The sequence below is a fragment of the Stomoxys calcitrans genome, chromosome 3, assembly GCF_963082655.1.
Source record: "Stomoxys calcitrans chromosome 3, idStoCalc2.1, whole genome shotgun sequence".
In the NCBI taxonomy this organism is placed as follows: domain Eukaryota; kingdom Metazoa; phylum Arthropoda; class Insecta; order Diptera; family Muscidae; genus Stomoxys; species Stomoxys calcitrans.
The window spans coordinates 172,585,931-172,604,759 of record NC_081554.1 but is presented as its reverse complement, the minus strand read 5'-3'; the positions used below and the strand labels follow the sequence as shown (position 1 = coordinate 172,604,759).

The 18,829-nt window shown below is 39.9% G+C and overlaps 2 protein-coding genes across 2 annotated transcripts; both read left to right on the top strand.

Annotated features, from left to right (window-relative positions):
- Positions 1–491: 491 nt before the first annotated feature.
- On the top strand, positions 492–1,109 carry LOC106085967 (uncharacterized). The gene is made up of 2 exons (XM_013250455.2): positions 492–679; positions 750–1,109. Exons 1-2 carry the CDS (start codon positions 571–573, stop codon positions 1,106–1,108), a joined length of 468 nt encoding a protein of 155 aa, XP_013105909.2. The 5' UTR covers positions 492–570; the 3' UTR covers position 1,109.
- Positions 1,110–9,743: 8,634 nt separating this feature from the next.
- On the top strand, positions 9,744–16,884 carry LOC106085963 (zinc finger protein 8). The gene is made up of 2 exons (XM_013250452.2): positions 9,744–10,817; positions 15,738–16,884. Exons 1-2 carry the CDS (start codon positions 9,744–9,746, stop codon positions 16,710–16,712), a joined length of 2,049 nt encoding a protein of 682 aa, XP_013105906.2. The 3' UTR covers positions 16,713–16,884.
- Positions 16,885–18,829: the final 1,945 nt, after the last annotated feature.

Here is an 18,829-nt window from a genome sequence, read left to right as displayed (position 1 = left end):
CCGAAATTTGGGACAGGTTTAGGCTTTTCGATATCCGTGTCGTATATGGTTCAGATCGGTCTATGTTTGGATATAGCTACCAAAAAGACCAATATGGGGGCATATATTATGAATTTTTCACCGGATTATGACCAAAGGTGGTTAACATATATATCCGAGGTATCCAAAGTTCGGTCAAGCCGAACTTAACGCCTTTTTATATGTTTTATTTTTATTCCATGGTGTAGTCGGTGGCAATATTTGCTGTTTTTAAATGTATTTTTTTCTCATGTTTTGCTACTATCAGCTTTTATTTGTAAAATAAGGGAAGCTGTAAGTTTCAAATTTAGAACATTTTGCGGTCACAGTCCAACCAACATCGAGCTATGAGTAAATACGACAATATGACTCTATTATTATAAGCCTACTTGTGGGGTATGTCATGGTCGAAAATAAATTACCACTTGTCCTCAGAACATTACAAGTCATGGGTTATTTGTAGACAATGGCTGCACTTTGTGCTCAGTTTACTGCAGAACTTTGATTGAATCAAACAAGTGCCCCTTTGTCTGTAAATATTATCAAGTGAAAATGTTAGCATTGAAATTCTTGGTAGTCCTGCTGTCCATGGCATGCTCCATGATCTTAGTGCAAGGACGTTTATTGGTGGTTGGAGATGTTTCCATTAAAATGACCAAAGGTAGGTAAAATTGTTATAAAATTTTGTATTACTACAGAAAAATCTTTTCACTTTCTCACTTCCCCCAAAGATCATTTCCGCTGTGACCATTTGGCCTGTCCCAAGAGCACTCATCGCTGTGTGGTAGTCAAGGAAAATCAACCCAATGATCTCTCAAATGTCTTGCGTTCCAATATCTGTTATTCCAGGTCTCATAAGGTTTTGAAAAAATCCCTCACCTATGAAACCTCAAAGGATAACAAAGAAATTCGCCAACTATTTGAAGTTAGTCGTGATGGTCATGCCAATGTTTTATCCTCCACTGATTTTGACGAAATGGAATTTAGCAAGAAATATTCACAATTCCAAAAGGGTTTATCAAAAAATGCCGATAAACTAAATAGAAATCTGGAGAAAGTGGAACATAGATTGGAGCATATATTTGCCTAAAGAGTATGTCAAGATACTAATGAAGTACTATTTTTATAAATTATTTATGCTGTTTAATGAAATGATTAAAATTGTAAGAATTAAAAGAAGTAATCAAATATTAAAAATGTTATGCATCTCATATAAAACGAGACAAATTTAAAGCAACATTCTTCTTTCATTCCCATGCCCAAAAGCAAGTCTTGCCAAAAACTTCTCAATTAAGAATGTTGATAGCGTCCCCGTATTGATGCTTGCCTTAGAACATTTTGAGATAGATTTCTTTGGTAAATAAAATTCTGCGGAAATGAGAAATGACATTTGTTCCGTTGTCTCCCATAAGAATGCCGAAAACGAAATGAAATTCCCATCAAAATCACTGTGGAGTGTTGGTCCAGGGGGAAAAAATCATATTCCTCATAAAAATAAAACCAACTTGGCTAACTGGCTAATGAGATAAAGAACATAGGAATTTTATGACCACAATTAATTATCACCCGGTTAACAACCATCTTGGCGTAAGGAGATGATGACGATGACGCTGATGCTGATCGTCACATTATCAAGGAGTTACCTACCGCATACATACACGAAACGACACATTCAATACCCTTCAGTAGCAACAGAGTTGCCAATAAGAGGTTTTATAAATCCATACTTTAGGGTTGATAAGTAGGGTTGCCGGCGAGACATTCTGGTATATTATAACTCAGCGATATATCGATCGGAATTTCTCTACCCTACACCACCACAGGGTATTATAGCTTAGTGTGTTTGTTTGTAACATCCAGTAGGAAGAGATACCCCCGATCGACTCAAAATCGCCTTCTGATTCGATTTAGCTATGTCCGTCTGTCTATCTATCTGCCCGTCTGTCCATGTTAATTTGTGTACAAACTACAGGTCGCAATTTTTATCCGATCGTCTTAAAATTCGGCACATACATAATTTTTGGTGTAGAGACGAAGCCTAATGAAATAAAAAAAATTTTCCTTGTGAACTTTTTTCTATAAAAAGATTCCTTATGAACTTTTTTTCTATAAAAAAGTTCCTTATGAACTTTTTTCTATAAAAACCTTCCTTAGGAACTTTTTTCTATAAAAAAGCTCCTTATGACCTTTTTTCTTTAAAAAAGTTCCTTATGAACTTTTTTCTATAAAAAAGTTCCTTATGAACTTTTTTCTATAAAAAAAAATTCCTTATGATCTTTTTTCTATAAAAAAGTTCCCCATGAACTTTTTTCTTTAAAAAAGTTCATTATGAAAGTTTGTCTATAAAAAAGTTCCTTATGAACTTTTTTCCATGAAAAAGTTCCCTATGAACTTTTTTCTATAAAAAAGTTTCTTATGAACTTTTTTCTATAAAAAAGTTCCTTATGAACTTTTTTCTATAAAAAAGTTCCTTATGAACTTTTTTCTATAAAAAAGTTCCTTATGAACTTTTTTCTATAAAAAAGTTCCTTATGAACTTTTTTCTATAAAAAAGTTCCTTATGAACTTTTTTCTATAAAAAAGTTCCTTATGAACTTTTTTCTATAAAAAAGTTCCTTATGAACTTTTTTCTATAAAAAAGTTCCTTATGAACTTTTTTCTATAAAAAAGTTCCTTATGAACTTTTTTCTATAAAAAAGTTCCTTATGAACTTTTTTCTATAAAAAAGTTCCTTATGAACTTTTTTCTATAAAAAAGTTCCTTATGAACTTTTTTCTATAAAAAAGTTCCTTATGAACTTTTTTCTATAAAAAAGTTTCTTATGAACTTTTTTCTATAAAAAAGCTCCTTATGAACTTTTTTCTATAAAAAAGTTCCTTATGAACTTTTTTCTATAAAAAAGTTCCTTATGAACTTTTTTCTATAAAAAAATTCCTTATGAACTTTTTTCTATAAAAAAGTTCCTTATGAACTTTTTTCTATAAAAAAGTTCCTTATGAACTTTTTTCTATAAAAAAGTTCCTTATGAACTTTTTTCTATAAAAAAGTTCCTTATGAACTTTTTTCTATAAAAAAGTTCCTTATGAACTTTTTTCTATAAAAAAGTTCCTTATGAACTTTTTTCTATAAAAAAGTTCCTTATGAACTTTTTTCTATAAAAAAGTTCCTTATGAACTTTTTTCTATAAAAAAGTTCCTTATGAACTTTTTTCTATAAAAAAGTTCCTTATGAACTTTTTTCTATAAAAAAGTTCCTTATGAACTTTTTTCTATAAAAAAGTTCCTTATGAACTTTTTATTATAAAAAAGTTCCTTATGAACTTTTTTCTATAAAAAAGTTCCTTATGAACTTTTTTCTATAAAAAAGTTCCTTATGAACTTTTTTCTATAAAAAAGTTCCTTATGAACTTTTTTCTATAAAAAAGTTCCTTATGAACTTTTTTCCATAAAAAAGTTCCTTATGAACTTTTTTCCATAAAAAAGTTCCTTATGAACTTTTTTCTATAAAAAAGTTCCTTATGAACTTTTTTCTATAAAAAAGTTCCTTATGAACTTTTTTCTATAAAAAAGTTCCTTATGAACTTTTTTCTATAAAAAAGTTCCTTATGAACTTTTTTCTATAAAAAAGTTCCTTATGAACTTTTTTCTATAAAAAAGTTCCTTATGAACTTTTTTCTATAAAAAAGTTCCTTATGAACTTTTTTCTATAAAAAAGTTCCTTATGAACTTTTTTCTATAAAAAAGTTCCTTATGAACTTTTTTCTATAAAAAGTTTCTTCTGAACTTGTATACCCTCCACCATGGGAGGGTAGGAGACGAAATATTCGTCTGAGATCCCATAAAGTATATAGTATATTCTTGATCGTCGCGACATTTTATGTCGATCTAGCCATGTCCGTCCGTCTGTCCATCTGTCGAAAGCACGCTAACTTCCGAAGGAGTAAAGCTAGCCGCTTGAAATTTTGCACAAATACTTCTTATTAGTTTAGGTTGGTTGGTATTGTAAATGGGTCATATTGGTCCATGTTTTGATATAGCTGCCATATAAACCGATGTTGGGTCTTGACTTCTTGAGCCTCTAAAGTGCGCAATTCTTATCCGATTGGAATGAAATTTTGCACGACGTGTTTTGTTATGAAACCCAACGACTGTGCCAGGTATGGTTCAAATCGGTCCATAACCTGATATAGCTGCCATATAAACCGATCATGGGTCTTGACTTCTTGAGTCTCTAGAGGGCGCAATTCTTAACCGATTGGAATGAAATTTCGCACGACATGTTTTGCTATAATATTCAACAACTGTGTTAAGTATGGTTCAAATCGGTTTATAACCTGATATAGCTGCCATATAAACCGATCTTGGGTCTTGACTTCTTGAGCCTCTAGCGTGCGCAATTCTTATCCGATTGGAATGAAATTTTGCACGAAGTATTTTGTTATGAGTACACACATCTCCGAGATCTGGCGTTTTTGAAAACTGGGGAAGAGGGTCCGCCCTCCCCTTCGGACATTTTATTAAATTTTATTTATTTTTTTTTTTTTTATTTTATTAACATTTTTTGGTAAACGGCAACTCTGCTCTCCCTACCAACTGCAGCATCCAAGCATAATGATGTTTCACAAGAGATGACAAACATTTCTCACAAAAGGCTTATAGGCCATAGCAATGTGAGTGAGCGCATGCGCTCCAATGTTTGTCATACCAGCTACGTGAATCTTTTGGAAGGACAAGACACAAATATGCAAAAAGTATTCATCTACATTGGAACATTCGTGATTTTGATGAAATGGATGATAATTTGTGAAAATTGGCCAAAAATGTAAAATAACACACATATTGAATAAAATTATGAGAGAGAGTGAATGAAAACGTCAGGGCGGCCAAACCAAAGAGTAGTTGATATTGAGTTTTTGAAAAAATCATGTTATGATTAATTGAAAACCTTCCCAAATGGGATGATTGGTTGGTGGATGCTGTGCTTTAGGACAATGGCTCCAAAATATTTGGGAAGGGGAAAATGATGGCTCCAAAATTGGGAAGGGAAAATGATTGAGAGGCTACAAAGGAAAAAGAAAATCCATGCTAGGAATTCCTTACAAAATTCTTAATTGTTTTCCATGCCACGCCCCTAAGTCGGTTTATGTCTGGTACTGTACCTAAGTGCCGATATCTGTTAGACGCGAAAGCCGGGAAATCACAAAGAAAACGCTCCGCTTATTGACGGCAGTCCTTTGGCCTTCGTTAAGGCCTGGCACCCAATCGATGCGGATTTCGCCATCCTCAGAGATGGCGTTGACCTCCTTCTTACATTGCAAGACTGTTCGTGACCTTACCGTCCTGGTTGTTATTGCCCTTATGGCAATTTTACTGTCAGTAAAGACGTTCCACAATTTTGCATGCGCATTCGTCGCTCGCCTCCCTTAACTCGGTCTGCGTCGACCCGAAAAGTTTCGGGTTAACCAAGTTTATTGGCGGCAGTCCTCTGGCCTTCACCGCCTTCGTCTGCCCTTTCATTTCCCCTTACTCCGTTATGGCCCGGCACCCAAACGATGTGGATTTTCCCATCCTCAGAGAAGGCGTTAATCTCCTTCTTACACTGCAAGACTGTTCGTGACCTTACCATCCTGGTTGTTATTGCCCTTATGGCAATTTTACTGTCCGTAAAGACATTCACACTCGACGTCCTCGTGTTAGTACCACACCACCTAACGCATTCCGTGATCGCCCGGATATCCGCCTGTAGGACCGTATTATGGTGAAGCAGTCTAAAAGGCCCACTTCGTCCTCTAGCTTTGATTCATCCGTGTAACATGATCTTCCAGATGGCAATACTAGGGTTCCGTCCATCTAAGACTGAGCCGCAGCAGTTCCTCGCACTCGACCTCAAGATTCATCTCAGGTATCCGATCGGAAACCTCTTCTCTTCATTCCAGGTTTCCTATTGTCTCCTCGTTATACCGCAATGGTGTAAAATGCTCCTGTCCTCTGTCCATTCTCCCTGTCCTCTAGCCTTAAGTCTCATAGCTGCAGTGGCTGCTTCACACATAATCTGTATATGAATGGGTCGGATATCTAGAATAGTCTCCAGTGCCCTAGTGGGCGTAGGCCTCATCGTTGCGCCGGTGCCAAGACCCTATTGTATGGTCCTTATGTTACACTTTTTCTCCATAGCAGTCCACCGAACTACTGAGGCGTAAGTAAGTATTGGCCCCATTTCGAGCCTACGGACCGTCTACATAGCGCCCAACATCTGTGAGTCTCATAGCCGCAGTGGCTGCCTCACACTTAATCTGTATGTTAATGGGTCGGATATCTAGGATAGTCTCCAGTGCCCTGGTGGGCGTGGTCCTCATCGCTCCGCCTATGCCAAGATAACATGTTCTCTGAACCTGTTGTATGGTCCTTATGTTGCACTTTTTCTCCATAGCAGTCCACCAAACTACTGAGGCGTAAGTTAGTATTGGTCGAATCACACTTCTTTAGAGCCTGTGGACTATCCTCGAATTCAGGCCCCATTTCAAGCCTACGGCCCGTCTACATAATGCCCAACATATGTGAGCCTTCTCAGTACGCTCCTGAATGTGACACTTCCAATTCAGTTTCCTGTCCAAGATCACACCTAAGTATTTGACCTTGTCAGATATCGACATCGTCTTATTGAGGAAACGTGGTGCGTGAAATTGGCCCACCTTCGTCTTCCTGGTGAAAAGGCATATTAAAGTCTTCTCTGGGTTAACATTGAGAGCTCTGGGTCTAGCCCAGTCATATGCCATATGCAATACCCTTTCGACCCTTCTACATAGCTGGTTCGTTTCCTTACTCTTTAGAAGTATTATAACATCGTCTGCGTATCAGACGGGTTCAAATTCCCCCTCAGTCAGCATCTGTAATAGGTCTTTTATTGTGGTCACCCGTAGGAGTGGCGATAAAATGTTTCCCTGTGACGTGCCCTGTGCCACATTATCCCTTATATTTATGTCATGACACCCATTTATCCACCTGTTCCTAAACATATGGTTTATCCAGTCTCTAAGGACCGGGTCCACCATGTACTGGTCTAAGGATTGGATCAGTGTGTCGGTCCGCACATTATTAAACATTTCCTCGATGTCAATTCATACCGTCAGGGTGTACGTTTTGGCATCGAAAGATTCTTCTATTTTATGCTTAATCTCGTGCAGGGCAGTCTCCACCTTCCCTTGACATAGGCATGCTGTTTGCATTTGAGCAGTTCGCTGGATATCCTACTCTTTATCATGGTGTACACAATACGTCCCATGGTTTTGAGTAGCAAGGCCGTAAGGCTTATAGGTCTGTAGGCCTTTGGTGTCACATAACTTGCCTTGCCGGTCTTGGGTATAAATACCATCCTTGCTTCCTGACAGGATTTCGGGGTATATGCAGGTCCCACGCACGCTGTGAGAATATTGGCCTGGTGGGGCTCCAGATAGTCCGCCTTCTTCTGTAGAAACGCCGGAAATATTCCATAAGGTCCGGGTGACTTAAATTGTTTTGAAGCTTCTCTAAATTTCGTAATTATAAACCTTAGATCAACCCCATTATACCAAGATTCTCCCTGAGTCCGTCGTATCCTGTGAAAATTAATTTTTCATCAAAAGCCTGAACATGTCCTCCGTTGTCTCTGCTCTCACTCCCATGTCGTCTACTAAAGTTTCAGTTTGGACATGGGTTTTTGAGAGAAACTTTTTTATCTTGGCAGCGTCATTAACACTATCGACCTGTTCGCAGAAAAGCTTTCTGGAGGCATGTTTTACCGTTCTGGTCAGGTTAGGTTAATTTAAAGTGCAGTCTGCCATTAGACTCACTTAGACGTTTTCGTTCATTGTGATACCACAAGAACAGACGAAGGAAGATGCCTTCTAGTTCCTACCGTTGAACCAACCAAGTCGCTTTAAAAAGCCCAATAACTTGCGAATGTTCACATTCGCCAAGTCAGACAGGTTCCCACAGGTTCTCAAAGTTCCTAAAGTGGAACTCCAACTGACAGCTAGTGCGGGACACACACAGAAGGTGTTCTATAGTCTCTTCTTCTTTAATGTCCTCACAGCTTCTGTAAAAGTCGTTGCTGGCAACCTACAGTCTGTCTGCATGTTTTCCGATTGACCTGTCATGACAGACACAATGACTGAGACGTCTGTTCTAGCCAATGACAGCAAAGCAGTAGACCTCTTCAAGTCTAGATTAGGCCACATAGTTTTGAAATGCTCACAGCCCCCTCTTTGCGACCATCTATCATTCGTTGTCCTTCGGGCCTGGTCCTGAAAACTTAGCTTACATGTCGCTAGAGGCATACTCACAGATTCCAGTATCCCTGGAATAGCTCTGATAATGTTATTGTATTCCTTGAGCCGTGTGTAATGTACATTTTTTACGTCGTGCTCTGTTAAAAAATCTGCGGACCTCTTTCCCAATATTGCGAATCTCCCCGGTCATCCAGGGTTTTTCTTGGGCTGATTTTCTTTCCCGAAGAGGACATCTATCTTCGAAATATCCCACCAGTGCAGTCGTAATCCTCTTGACATTTTCTTCAATGTCTTCTATGCTTGGACAATCTAAATTATCTTGCGCAAGTCTTCTTCTAAGTAGTCTTCGGAATTTTGTCCAGTTGGTTTTCAACTTATTCCGGAAGCTAATCGGAGTCGTCGCTGGCCGTGCTATTCTAAGCCTAATGTAGCGATGGTCAGAGAAAGAGTGTTCTATGGAGACCCTCCAATCCTGAACCTCATCGATTAGATTTTCCGAGCATATAATAAATGCGGCTTTTGAATCGCAGATCAGTCAATATGGCAGATATATCTAAAAATGGTCCGATCTGGATTATACTTGGTTCCGACAAGGATGGCCCTTTAACTATTGATTCAATTGTCAAATATTAACAGTCCAACTCGTTAACACTTTGTACCATTATCCATGGTTCAATAACAGCAACGCTACACCATTTATAAAGAAAAAATCAGCCTTGTTCCAATAATGAAAGACAGAGAGACAGAAAGAGTGTGAGAGAGAGAGAGAGAGAGCGAGAGAAAAGTAAGTATTCCAAAACCACTTGACCATAAACCAATAAAATCACAGGTGAGCCTTAACATAAAACCAAAACAATGCAAGCGTTAAGATCAGGTCTTACTGCGCATGCGTATATGTTACCCCAGCTAAATGGGTTCTAAAGCCATCGTTGATTGGTGGAAATCGAGGACCGCCCTCTTGGCACTCATACTTAAAACATTTTACTCACCACCTGTTGAGAAATCAGAGAGTCCAAAGATGGCTTAACACCAATGCTCTTAGCAGTCTTTGGTTTTGGGTATGGGCATCTTGCCATTGGTAACACGTTATAGCCAAGTTTGTTAATCAACAACAATGAACTGGTTATCAACACACAGCTCAATAAAAAGGTGCCAAGAGAAGCTGTGCGAGAGGGTTTAAAACCTAAACAACAACACCAAGACCGTTAAGTGAGCATTAGTGACTCTGATCTCAGCTTAAGCTACGGATTGAGTTGATGTAAGTGTCATAACAATGCTCCAAGGGATCATAACGAAGTTTGATGTGATACGGTTAGGACATAAAACGGCGGAAGATTTAACAAAAAAAATTTTGAAACTCGTTTTTCTAAAGTGTTTTTATAAAAAATTAAAAAAATATATATAAAAAAAAAATTATTTATATTACAAGTGCTTTATGCTATCTGGTTGAAAGCAGATTATGCATGATTTGAGAATGGGCTATAAACAATCGCTGCTGCAACGTTTACAACATCTCGAAATGTCGGCATATCAGAAACTGCAAAACGATACTAAAAACGTGGAATCGGATAACGAAACTCAAGCGGTCGCGGCTCAGGTCACCGATTTTAGTATACAAAGAATTTTGGGTGAAACAACGGAAAAATGTCCCCCCGTACAATCGCCTCCTACTTCATCGAGTTCTATAACTCAAGATACACCACCCTGCAGTCCCAAACTATATGCTCCAGTGCCTACAAAACCAGCTCCAGTTACAGTGGATATTTTGGATTTATCAAAGAGCAAAGCTAGCGAAAACTTTGAAAGACTTAACAGCCATACCAATGCAACAACAAATGCCACATCTATAACAGAATATCCATACAATCCCAGTACATTAATGCCTTATCCCGCAATACATCCCAATATATTGGCTGCAGTGGCAGCGGCAAATGCCCAAAAGTTTTATGCCCAATTTTTTCCTCACATTTTGCCCGGCGGCTTATATGGCCAGCTGTCCATGGCTAGACCAACACCGACGGTCTATCAGCAAAAACGTTATTTTGCCCCCTATGTACTCAACAATAGCTGCAACAACCCACCCAACCAGTCAGTGGCCCATCCACCTCTGACACCTCCCACACCCACTCAAACGCTAAACAGCTCTCTAAATCAACCCTCAACCCCCAATAAATATTTATGCCCTCGCTTGGATTGTTTGGACTGTTTGGATTTGTATCATAAATCACCCACACATTCCAATTCTGGTTTCCCCTACAACAAAACTCCCATATTATCACCAGCGGCCTCAACTGTCAGCTCCACCAGTTCTTATCATTCCAAAGTCCACAAGGATGTTTTACTCTCCTCATCAAATATATCGCTGACATCAGTGACGAACATTCAAGTCTCCACTTCGAAATCATCACGAGGCGGTATGGAGAACATGACCTCGATATTTGATACACGTTCCACAATATCATCCAACCCGGAGGAGATTAGCTACAAATGTCGCATATGTGATAAAGTTTTTGGATGTTCCCAGACTTTGCAGGTAAGATTTAAGAGAACTGATATAGCTCTCATATAAGCCAATATATTTGGCTGGCCTTGTCGTTATCCAAATCTCACCACACTGATCAGCGTGGATGGGACTAGAAATTCGGGATGGGATTCGGATGAGACAGTTGCTACAGTCTACAGTAGAAACTGTCCCCATACAATTTCCCCACAGGCTCTTTGCAATCCTGTCTACAGACTTCCATTTCACCGTGTACCGTCTCCTGGATACGCTTTGGATCCTCTAAGTTTATTGTCGGCAAACCCCTGTTGCTAACTGTTATGACTTTCTCTTATCCCATTGTGGCCCGGCATAAAAATAATGAGGATGCATGTCTAGCGTAAGTCCAAGTCGCTCTCTTGCATTAGCGCACAGTCTTATACTTTATAGCCCTGACTGTTATCGCCCTTATAGCCATTTGACTAACCATACGCACTTTCACAATGGCAAGTTATCGCTGTGATCTCCGCCTAAAAGATTATTTTATGATCAATTATGGGATACAAGAGCTCCATTTCAGGACCTACAATTTAACTATGGCCGTGTGTCTGTCCCTCTGTTTCAATCAACCACAGTCTTCAACAAGTAAAAGCACGCTAAGTTCGGCCGGCCGAATCTTATATACCCTCCACCATGGAGCGCACTTGTCGAGTTCTTTTCCCGGCATCTCTTCTTAGGCAAAAAATGATATAGGAAAAGGTTTGCTCTGCTATTAGAGCGATATCAAGATATGATCCGGTTTAGACCACAATTAAAATATATGTTGGAGACCTCCGTAAAATTTCAGCCAATTCGAATAAGAATTGCGCCCAAGAAGTAAAATAGAGAGATCGATTTATATGGGAGCTGCATCGGGCTATAGACCGATTCAGACCATTATAAACACGTATGTTGATGGTCATGAGACGATCCGTCGTACAAAAGTTCAGGCTAATCGGATAATAATTGCAACCTATAGAGGCTCAAGAAGTCAAGATCCCAGATTGGTTTATATGGCAGCTATATCAGGTTATGAACCGATTTGAATCATACTTACCACAGTTGTCGGATGTCATAACAAAACACATCGTGCAAAATTTCATTCCAATCGGATAAGAATTGCGACCTCTAGAGGCTCAAGAAGTCAAAACCCAAGATCGGTTTATATGACAGCTATACCAGGTTATGAACCGATTTGAACCATACTTAGCACAGATGTTAGAAGTGATACTAAAACACTATGTTCAAAATTTCAGTCAAATCGGATGAGAATTGCGCCCTCTAGAGGCTCAAGAAGTCAAGACCCAAGATCCGTTTATATGGCAGCTATATCAAAACATGGACCGATATGGCCCATTTACAATTCCAACCGACCTACACTAATAGAAAGTATTTTTGTAAAATTTCAAGCGGCTAGCTTTACTCCTTCGGAAGTTAGCGTGCTTTCGACAGACAGACGGACGGACAGACAGACAGACGGACAGACAGACGGACGGACAGACGGACGGACAGACGGACGGACAGACGGACGGACAGACGGACGGACAGACGGACGGACAGACGGACGGACAGACGGACGGACAGACGGACGGACAGACGGACGGACAGACGGACGGACAGACAGACGGACAGAAGGACGGACATGGCTAGATCGACATAAAATGTCGCGACGATCCAGAATATATATACTTTATGGGGTCTCAGACGAATATTTCGAGTAGTTACAAAAAGAATGACGAAATTAGTATACCCCCCATCCTATGGTGGAGCGTATAAAAATTGAGATATTGATTGTCACATAGCCGTATTTCATTCATTCGCAGGTTAAGATCGTGAACGGTCCAAATCGGACATGTTTTACTTTAATTCGACATTACAGAAAACTTATTCCTTTAGCCAAATGTAGAATAGATGTCCAAGCGTTTCGATATTCTGCGCTTCTTCTCCAATCTCTGACATCCACTTTCGAGATGTCGCTCTCCACTTGGTCACTCCATTGGAACTTTCGGTTGTTGTTGTTGTAACCGCACTTTCATGTGGAGGTGGCGATCCTCGTCAAGCTCCTGTAGATGAGCAAGCTCGTTCCGGTGCAAAGGATCGATTGCCGCGGGTACAGGGTGGCCATTTGTTATTTTAAGGCGCCAATAACTCGCCTTGTCATATCGAGCATCTCAGCACGCGCAGATAATAGTTCAGCAGGTAAACCGTCGACTTCTGCTGCCTTGTTGTTCTTCAGTCGGGTCACTGCTACTGGACCTCATTCTGACTAAGATTGTGGCTAGTCTCTCATCCATCGGAGTAAACCTGAACAAAGGTGTTTCGTTCTTCAACTAACCACAAATTCACAGCCACATTCATGCCATGTCTCATGGCAGCTATAATATAGGGCATTATCACTCGGTGTTGTTGTGAAGCCTTTCCCCAGCCATCGCACTTTCTGTATGGCAGTAATATCTGTACTTCTCCAATAAAAACGCCAGTGCGTACACTGCACTGGCGGTTTGCGGAGGTCGTCAGCATAGAGAGGATGAGGGGAAAACCTTCTTCTTTTGTTCAAAATAATCTCTTCAAGTTTTTCGGGTGGTGGGCTATTAACCCGACACCCCATTATTATTTTACCTGGAGAGATTAACGGCCCCCTTACTAGGTTGAGATGTCGAGTTATTAGCTCATTCCCAAAACAAAAACCAACAAGTAAAAAGGCGTTAAGTTCGGTTGGGCCGAGCTTTGGATACCACCTTTCGTCATAATCCGGTGAAATATGCATAATGTATGCCCCCATACGAGCTATATCGAAATATGGCCCGATTTGGACCCAATTCGACACGGATATTGAGAGGTCTAATAAGTACAAGTCATTGTTCAATTTTGCGGAACAAAGTATTGTTCTTTTTGGTAGCTATATCCAAATATAGACCGATCTTAATCATATACGACACTGATATCCAAAAGCCTAGCGTAAGTCACCGGGTCAAAATTCAGGAAATCGGATTATAAATGCTTCCTTCATGGGGCCAGGACTTAACATCGAGAGATAAGTCTATATGGCAGATATATCCAAATCTGAACCGATGTGGGCCGAATTGCAGAAAGTTGTCGAAGAGCCTAACGCAATTCACTATCCCAAATTTCGGAAAAATCAGACAGTAAATGCGTCTTTAACGGGACCAAAACCTTAAACAGAGAGATCGGTCTTTATGGCAGCTATATTCAAATCTGGACCAATCTAGAACCAGTTGAAGAAGGATAATGAAGACCCTAACACAACTCACTGTCCCAAATTTCAGCAAAATCGGATAATAAATGTGGCTTTTATGGGCCTAAGACCCTAAATCGAGAGATCGGTCTATATGACAGCTATATCCAAATAAAGAACGATCTGAACCAAATTAAAGAAGAATGTCGAATGGCCTAACCCAACTCACTGTCCCAAATTTCAGCAAAATCAAATAACAAATGTCGCTTTTATAGGCCTAAGACCCTAATCGGTCTATATGGGGCATATCTTCAAAATTGACCTGATTATGGACAAAAAAAAACTGTGCAAAGTTTCAGCTCAATATCTCTCTTTTTGTCCATAAGCAGGTTAAGTTCAAAGATGGGCTATATCGGACTATATCTTGATATAGCCCCCATATAGACCGATCCGCCGATTTAGGGTCTTAGGCCCATAGAAGCCACATTTATTATCCGATTTTGCTGAAATTTGGCACAGTGAGTTGTGTTAGGCCCTTTAACATCCTCCGTCAATTTGGCTCAGATCGGTCCAGATTTGGATATAGCTGCCATATAGACCGATCCTCCGATTTAAGGTCTTAGGCCCATAAAAGCCACATTTATTATCCAATTTTGCTGAAATTTGGGACAGTGAGTTGTCTTAGGCCCATCGACATTCTCCGTTAATATGGCTTAGATCGGTTCAGATTTGGATATAGCTGCCATATAGACCGATCCTCAAATTTAGGGTCATAGGCCCACAAAAGCCACATTTTTTATCCGATTTTGCTATAATTTGGGACAGTGAGTTGTGTTGGGCCCTTCAATGTCCTTCTTTAATTTGGATCAGATAGGTTCAGATTTGGATTTAGCTGCCATATAGACCGATCCTCCGATTTAGGGTCATAGGCCCATAAAAGCCACATTTATTATCCGATTTTGCTGAAATTTGGGACAGTGCGCTATCTTAGGACCTCCGACATCCTCCGTCAATTTAGCTCAGATCGGTCCAGATTTGGATATAGCTGCCACATAGACCGATCTTCCGATTTGTGGTCTTAGGCCCATAAAACACGCATTTATTGTACGATGTCGCCGAAATTTGGGACAGTGAGTTAGGTTAAGCCCCTTGACATACTTCTGCATTATCGCACAGATCGGTCCAGATTTGGATATAGCTGCCATATAGACCGACCCCTCGGTTTTAGGTTTTGGGGCCATAAAAAGCGAATTTATTGTCCAATGTTGCCGAAATTGTGGACAAAGAGCTAAGTTAGGGGCTTAACTTAGCACTTTGTGCACATATTTCTGCTATGGGACATAAGGTATGAGTTTTGCACCGGATTTTAACGAAAGGTGGTTTACATATATACCCGAGGTGGTGGGTATCCTAAGTTCGGCCCGGCCTAACTTAACGCCTTTTTACTTGTTAAAGACTGTAGCGTGATTTCAACAGACGTACAGACGGACGGACATGGCTAGATCGTCTCGGAAATGGATATTTCGAGGTGATGCAAACGGAATGACAAAATGAATCTACCCCCATCCTTCAGTGGTGGATATAAAAAAGAATTCACAAACAGACAATACAAAATTTTATTCAAAATTTATTTCTTTAGAAAATTATGTCAAAAAATTATTTTTCTTCTTTAATTTCATCTTAGATTTTTTTAAATCAACAATTCTTTAATTTTTGTTCTTTTTTTGGTTCCTTTGCAGGCCCATGAAAAAACTCACAAATCCCCACGCTATGAATGCACCGATTGCGGCAAAGGCTTCTCGCAGCTGCGCAACTACAAATACCATTTGTCAGTGCATCGTGGCACCAAAGAGTTTGCTGCCGAGTGTCCAGAATGCGGCAAGACTTTCAATGACAAAGGCTACCTCAGCAGTCACATGAAAATTCATCGCAATAAAAAGGAATACGAATGTCCTTATTGTCCAAAATCCTTCAATCAGAGAGTGGCCTTTAACATGCATGTTCGCATACATACAGGAGTCAAGCCACACAAGTGCTCGGAGTGCGGCAAACGCTTTTCGCGCAAAATGCTGCTGAAACAGCACATGCGCACGCATAGCGGTGAAAAGCCCTATCAGTGTTCGGTGTGTGGCAAATCGTTTGCCGATCGCAGCAACATGACTTTACATCACCGTTTGCATTCGGGCATTAAACCTTTTAACTGTCCCATTTGTCCCAAGGCATTTACCAAGAAACATCATCTGAAGACACATTTGAACTATCACACCGGCTGCAAGCCTTATGTGTGTCCACATCCGAATTGCAATCAGGCCTTTACACAATCCAGCAATATGCGGACTCATGCCAAAAAATGTCAATACAGACCGTTACAGTTTCCGTCCGCAACTTCACCAACAGTGGCAACAGCAACTCCTCCAGCCTCCCAATCCTCTGTTAGAGCATTGACAGCAGCCTCCGTTACGAATTCAAACCAAAGTCGTTTGCTCAATTCCATTTCCCGTTTGCCAACGTCCACAACCTCTGGCTCAGGCAATGGCCATGGCAATGGCAACAATCTGTTCCACAATGGCAATGGAAACATTCCATTCATGCCGGCAACCACTTTAGCGGCTGGAATTCGGATGTTATCCACTGTTACTCCAACTGTACCTTCACAATCTGCAGCATTTCCGCCTGCCCAACAGCCTTTGCTATCCACACTGCGTCCGTTTTGAGTGTTGGTCATTTGGCTGTTCATCCCGCCGCTCACTCATCCAAGGCACATTTAAACACCCGTAATTGTCGTAGATGGCCTTTTAATGGATGCTGCGTTCTCCTTCCCCCACCCCTTTTGCTGTCCCTCTCACTTTTTGACGGGATGACATTTATTACATCTTTAGCCACATATTTAACGCTTTAACTTCTGTTTGTTTTTTTTTTTTTTTTGTAAACTTTTCCAACTGTGATATAATTATAGTTTTAATTTGAACATAGCCTTAGTGCCTACAAAATGATTCATCATCTCGTATTACCACAATGTATTAGAAATAATAAAAACAAAGATTCAAAATTTGAATGGAAAAATGGATTTTATTGAAAAGGGATAGGGAAGGGCATAAAGAAAAATGGATTATTCATCCCCATGTTGCGGATTGGGGCTTGCTTTGACGGAGATGGAGTGTGGCGCTTACTTCCTTAGGGAATCTTGAAACAAAATTTACAAAAACAAGTATAAAGGCGTTAAATTCGGCCGAACTTTGGATACCCACCACCTCGAGTATATATATGCACAACCTTTCGTCAAAATCCAGTGAAAAATGCATACCTTATGCCCCATAGCAGCTATATAGACATATCATCCGATTTAGACCAAATGCTTATAAGTACAAGTCATTGTTCAACCGAGAGATCGGTCTATATGGCAGCTATATCCAAATCTGAACCGATTTGACCCAAACTGAAGACAAATATCGAAGGGCCCAACACAACTCACTGTACCAAATTTCGGCAACATCGGACAATAAATGCGCTTTTTATGGGCCCAAAGACTTAAATCGAGATATCGGTCTATATGGCAGCTATATCCAAATCTGAACCGATCAGGGCCAAATAGAAGAAAGATGTCGAAGGGCCTAAGCAACTCACTGTCCAAAATTTCAGCAAAATCGGATAATGAATGTGGCTTTTATGGGCCCAAGACCCTAAATCAGAGGATCGGTATATATGGCAGCTATATCCAAATCTGAACCGATCAGGGCCAAATAGAAGAAAGATGTCGAAGGGCTCAACAGAACTCACTTTCTTAAATTTAGGCAAAATCGAATAATAAATGTAGCTTTTGTGGGCCTAAGACCCTAAATCGGAAGATCGGTCTATATGGCAGCTAAATCCAAATTTGAACCGATCTGAGCCAACTTGATGATGGATGTCGAAGGGCCTAACACAACTCACTGTCCCAAATTTCAGCATAATCGGATAATAAATGTGGCTTTTATGGGCCCAAGACCCCAAATCGGAGGATCGGTATACATGGCAGCTATATCCAAATCTGAACCGATCAGGGCCAAATAGAAGAATGATGTCGAAGGGCCTAAGGCAACTCACTGTCGCAAATTTCGGCTAAATCGGATAATAAATGTGGTATTTATGGGCCTAAGACCATAAATCAGAGGATCGGTCTATATGGCAGCTAAATCCAAATTTGAACCGATCTGAGCCAAATTGATGATGGATGTCGAAGGGCCCAACGCAAAACACTGTCCCAAATTTCAGCAATTGTTGAAGGTCATGAAAGAAGTCGTTGTACAAAATTTCTGCCGAATCGCATTAGAATTGCGCCATCTATAGGCTCAAGAAGTCAAGACCCCAGATCGGTTTATATGGCAGCTATATCAAGTTATGGAGCGATTTAAATTATTCTTAGCACAGTTATTTAAAGTCATAACAAAACACGTCGTGCAAAATTTCAGCCAAATAGGATAATAATTGCGACCTCTAGAGGATCAAGAAGTCAAGACCCCAGATGGGTTTATATGGCAGCTATTGGGTTGCCTAAAAAGTAATTGCGGATTTTTTAAAAGTAAGTAAATGCTTTTTTTATTAAAACTTATAATGAACTTTAATCGAATATATAATTGCCATTTAGTTCGATAACCTTTTGTCATCTTCCTGGCAAATTTAGTATTCCACGCTCATAGAACTTCTGGCCTTTACTGCAAAAAACTAAACCAAGTGCGATCATTAGTCGAAAACGATCATGGTCCAAGCATGGTGAATATCCACCAAAAGAAGGTTATGCTGTCTGTTTGGTGGGATTGGAAGGGTGTGGTATATTTTGCGCTGCTTCCAAGGA